General features: G+C 66.8%; 1 protein-coding gene across 1 annotated transcript in view; it reads right to left on the reverse strand.

Annotated features, from left to right (window-relative positions):
- YJEFN3 (YjeF N-terminal domain containing 3) overlaps positions 1–3,558 on the reverse strand; it is a 4,052-nt gene extending 494 nt beyond the window's left edge. Inside the window, exons 1-5 of the mRNA XM_010563303.1 lie at positions 3,389–3,558; positions 2,891–2,999; positions 1,190–1,300; positions 985–1,098; positions 374–524 (exon numbers count right to left, since the gene is read on the reverse strand). Of these exons, the coding sequence (XP_010561605.1) occupies positions 374–524; positions 985–1,098; positions 1,190–1,300; positions 2,891–2,999; positions 3,389–3,558 (655 nt within the window). The remainder of the gene's footprint in view (positions 1–373; positions 525–984; positions 1,099–1,189; positions 1,301–2,890; positions 3,000–3,388) is intronic.
- Between the last annotated feature and the right edge of the window lie 1,579 nt (positions 3,559–5,137).

Genomic DNA, 5,137 nt, shown 5'->3' on the forward strand with positions numbered 1-5,137 from the left:
GGGGGGGCGGTGTGTGTGATGGCAATTCCAGGCCTGGCCACCAGACACCCGGGTGTTTTCAAATTACATCATGTCTCAGTTCAGGGAGTTTGTTATTTATCGTGGATGCCCTGAACGCATCCACAGAAAGCGGCCGCCAGCCCTGGCTCCTGGTGGGGATGCTGCCAGACTTGGGAGGGGGGGGCCAAGTGGGGGCTCTCCAGGGCTGTCCCCACCCTGGGAGGGCACCGCGGGGGCTCCCCGGCCACCCAGGCACTGAGCCCGGGGTGATGCCATGGTGGGCAGGGTGACAAGCCCAGGATATGGGGAGCACCAGACTGGGGGGGGGGATCCCATCCTGCCCGGGAAAGGGGTGCTGAGCACGGTGCCGGACCTGAGGGCACATCCAGGCTGACGATGGGGATGCGGACATGCTTCAGGGTGGCCAGGATGGCGGCACAGGGCTCCCTCCCCTCGGCCGCCTCCGCCTCGGCTCCCAGCACGGCGTCCACCACGGCGTTGTAGGCATCGTTGATCAGCTGCACCTTGTGGGGGGGGGAATGGGACACGGTGTGTGTGGGGGGGTCCCCTGGCCACCCCCTCCATGGGACAGGCACTGAGCCCCACGCAGGGATCCCGTCTTCCTGCATAAATAGGCTCACCCAGCAACTAGTGCCAAAAAATGTCCCCCCTCCCCGTCCCAGCTGAGGCAGGGAGGGGGGGGGACATGAGGCCCTGATGGCGGGGCAGAACCCGGCACGCCGAGACACTCAGCCCCGGCCAGGGCAACGTTTTCGGGTCACATTCCTCTCGCTGAGCCTGGCGCTTCCAACAACAACAGAGCCGGTGGCTGGCGGGGCCGCGGCAGCCGCCGCTGGATTTCATGGCATCCCCGGGCTCCCAGCAGAGCCGGGGGCGGGAGCGGGGGGAAGGAATAAAAAAAGAATAATAAACTCAACCACGTCAGCCGGTGAGCGCAGCGGCAGCGGCTCCAGGGGGGCTTACCTCGGTGGGGAGGTAGGAGAGGAAGGGGATGTCCATCTTCTCACACTGCGTCGTGAAATCCCGGTACAGGGGGTCCGGGGAGCGTTTGGGGTAGAAGATGGTGGGCTCGTAGTCCTGCGCGGTGGAGAGTGGGGATGCGGCGTTGGAGCCCGGCACTGCTCGGGGATGAAGAGGAGGAGGAGGAGGAGGGGAGGAAGATACCTACAAAGATCCGCAGGTGCCGGGCGCACACCAGCCCGATGGCCCCGTTCTGCGCCGGGCCGCACACCACCAGCACCGTGGGCTGCTTCCGTGGCAGGGACGGCAGCGGGAAAGCCTGCCGAGAGGAGACGGGGATGTCGTGGCACCGCCGAGCCCCCTCCTCCCCCGGTTTGGCCCTGGGGATGGCACCCTGTGCCAGGGACAGGGCTTGAGGGGCGAAGGGACCCACACTGGGGATGTGCTGCTGGGTGGGCAGCGCGGTGGGATGGGGACAATGCCCAAAGCAGGATGAGGATGGCACACATGGCAGGACTTGGATGGCACCCAGGGCAGAAGAGGGCCTGTAGTGGGATGCGGATGATGCCTGTGGTGGGATGCAGATGGTTCCCACGGTGGGATGCGGACGATGCCCACGGTTGGATGTCGACAGCTCCCACAGTGGGATGAAGATGATGCCCAGGAGAGGGACGATGCCCGCGGCGGGACAGGGCTCTCCGCCAGCCTGCAGGGAGGCGGCCGCGAGCTCCACATACCAGCAGCCTGCAAAGGGAGGCTCTGTTTATCCATTGACGGATTTTTTTCCTGCTCACGGAGCCTGGCTCCTGGTCCCATCCAACCACCAGAGACCCGAGCGGCACGGCCTGCTCGCAGCCGCCGGGGCGCTGGACAAAGCCGCGCTTGCCTGGCCCTGGCCCTGCCCCAGAACCTGCCACGCTGCCAGCTGCCTCGTGGCTCCCGGGGACGTGCCGGGAGGGGACGATGCTGGGGACCCTGGCTGAGTGGGGGGGATGCCTGAGCTGGGGGTCCATGGATGCTCTCCCTAGCTCAGCCCCATGAGGAAGAGGAGGATGCTCAGCCCCATGAGGAGAATGCTCAGCTCCGCTCTCCCCGGCTGGGGCTGGTGCTGGAGCCAGGGATGCTGTCATACGGGGGTCCCTGGAGGGGTGGGCAGCCCCGTGCCATGGGACCAGGACCAGCCCCGAGGCAGCCCCGGGATCCAGAGAGGCTCTAACACCCAAATATCTCCCCTCCTCAGGCAACTCCTCTGCCCTTAGGGAAGGGGATGGCAGAGCACGGTCCAGACACCTCCAACGGAAAAGCTGAGACGGGCGGGCGCGGAGCTCCGAGGCACAAAGCTGCCCTTGATGCTGCACCTCCGCTGGCGCTGCCCAGAGCCCGGCTGCTGCCTTCTCCTCCTCCTCCTCCTCCTCCTCACATCCAGCACGAGTGCCCATGGCTCCCAGCAACAGGAGAGCACTGCCATGGCATGGGGAGCCCCGGGGATCCCCCCCCAGCACCCTCCTGCCCACACAGGGCAAGGGCAGCCGGTGCCCGGCAGTGCCAACACCCCGGGAAGGGCTGAGCATCCCCCTCCCGTGGACAGTGTAACCCACGGCCCCAGGTGAGCCCAATTCACCCCAGGGGAAATAATGAAGGGTGGCTGAGGAATGCAAAAAAAAACCCAACAACCCAAACCCACCCAGGGAGAGGCTGCAGCCTTGGCACAGTCAGAGCATCGCTTCCCGCTCGGCTCTGCCACGAGCCCTGCCCGTCCCCTGTCCCCATGCTTTGGTCTGGGGCAGGAGGGAAACCGCAGTCCGGGGTGGGAAAAGCCACGCAGGGGGACAGGACGAGGGTGGGAAAGCAGCCGGCAGTGAAGCCCCCGGCCCCAGTGGGGTGTCCCCGGCCCCACTGGCCGCCTCACCTTGGTCACGGCCATGGCACAGGCATGTCCCCAGATCTCGATCAGCTGCTGCCGCCCAAACCGGTAATCCTCCAGCAGCTCCTTCTCGATGGCCTCTGCCTCCGCCTTGCTGGGGGGGGGGGGAAGCAGACAGCAGTGAGGATGGGGACGTGTCCCCCCCACGCCCAGCACCAAGCCCCTCGGGACCCTGCTCCGTCCCCGGGGTGTGGGGCAAGGGATGCTCGGGGGCACCAGGTGAGCGGGCTGGGGGCTTGCAGGGCTGGGGGTGGGCACGGCCAGCAGCTGGGGGCTGGGGACGTGCACGGCCGGCGCATTCGGGGGCCCGGCACTGCGGGGTGGGGGCTGTATTTCATGCGAGGCAGGGCCCTGGCAGCCTTCCCCGGCTCGTGGGGATCGGGCTGTTATATAAAGGCAAACAATGCTGCGGTTGTTCCTTCGCTGCCGAGCCCAGAAGTTGGCAGGACCGGGGAGCCTCCAAATTGGACAATAATTGCTCACATCTGTTGGCTCACCTGCGCCGCGGATGGGAACAGCGTGTGCCGGCTCCAGCGTGCCGCCGCGCTTGTTATGGAAGGGACGGTGAAATCTGGCTCCGGGGAGAGGCCGGAGTCGGGATCCCAGCAGCCCAGGGATGAAAACTCACAGCCCTGCGGGGGCAACTGGGCCATGCTCCCGGTTTGGGGGTGCACACTCACACCTCGCCAGGTCCCAGCCGCAGGGAAGGGGACCCGCTGGCTGTGCAGGAATGGTGTGATGCTACTGGCCCTGGGAACTGGAGGGGTTACTGGGCCGGGGTCCTGCCGGGTCCCTGCCTGTGGGGTGGCCCCACACCGTCCAGGCTGACCCCATGGACCAGCCACGTTCCCTGGTGTCTGGGGGACATGTCCCCCATGTCTGGCCACAGACCTGCCATGCCCTTGTCACTCTGGCAGATCCCAAAGACCCTACAGACCCCATCCCCTGGCCACGCCGACAGATCCCATTGACCCCACGTCCTGTGGCTGCTCTGGCTGATCCCATAGACACCCCCAGCCCCCTGCATGTCCTGGCTGATCCCACAAGAGCCCGGTGCCCTGGCCATCCTGGCAGACCCCCAGAAAAAACTCATCCTGCCCCATCCCATCTTTTCCCATCCCATCCATCCCCATCCCATCCCATCCTATCCCAGTCCCCAATCCTTTGGTGCCCTCTAGTGAGTCCCAGCCCGGCCCCAGCCCCACAGCAGGATCCTGGGGGCAAATAGAGGGGAAAAAGGGCCAAATCCAGCCCCCGGTCCCCCCACCTTGCCATGCCAGGGCTGGCAGAGCCAAGCGGGCCCCAGCGCAGCTGTGTTGTCGGTCACCCAACAAAAGGCGCGTTTCGACTCTGACAAAATTCCCCACGTCTGCTCCAGGGGAGAACATTGCCCGTAATCACTGCTGGCAGGGAAACCTGGGCCCAGGCCCGGGCTGGCTCCCGTTGTCCTGGCATCGTCCCCGGGCAGGGGGGGGACACAGCACGGAGCTCCCTGGGTGCTGGCTCGCTGCCCACCCAGAGAGCAGTGTGTGTCCCCCTCCCCAAAATGCTCCGGGGTGCACGTTCGCTCCCAGCCCTCCCCAGGCTTTGCAGTTTGGCTTTGCTATAGGGCTTGGAGATGCGGTGAAGGGGGGGGGAAATGGGGCTCCTGTCCCCCTCAGTGCCCAGGGGAGAGCCAGCAAAGCCCAGTCTGACCCAGTTCAACCCAGTTACTGGTTTCTCCCAGAGGGGATGGTGGATGGCCGGGGCCACTGCTGTGCTGACGGGGCAGAGACCTTATGGGGAGCGGGAGGGAGAGGGGCCGAGGGGCTCCAGAGGGTCCCTCCCGTGCCCCCTCCCGCACCCCGGGCTCTGCACCCCAGCTCCGTGTCCCCCCCCTCTGCATCCCGGCTCCACATCCCAGCTCCGTGTCCCCCCCCTCTGCATCCCGGCTCCACATCCCAGCTCCGTGCCCACCGCTCGTCCCTCCCCGGCACAGCTCGGCTACGGGACCACCCCCCACCGGGGTGCAAGCCGGGGCAGGGGGGCGGACACCGGAGGCACCAGCCCTGCTCGGGATCGGGGTGTCCCCCCCCCACCCCGTGGGACCCCCCCAGCTCCGCTCCCCGCGCTGGGGACCGTCTGCCGGAGACATCCCTGCCGCAGCCATGGAGACCCGGGATGCAGTTGCTCTGGCAACCGAGGCTATTTGGGTACCAACCCCCCCCCCCAACCCCCCCCCGGCCCCGGGGG

This window comes from Haliaeetus leucocephalus, unplaced genomic scaffold, assembly GCF_000737465.1.
Source record: "Haliaeetus leucocephalus isolate CR32 unplaced genomic scaffold, Haliaeetus_leucocephalus-4.0 Scaffold164, whole genome shotgun sequence".
Lineage (NCBI taxonomy): Eukaryota > Metazoa > Chordata > Aves > Accipitriformes > Accipitridae > Haliaeetus > Haliaeetus leucocephalus.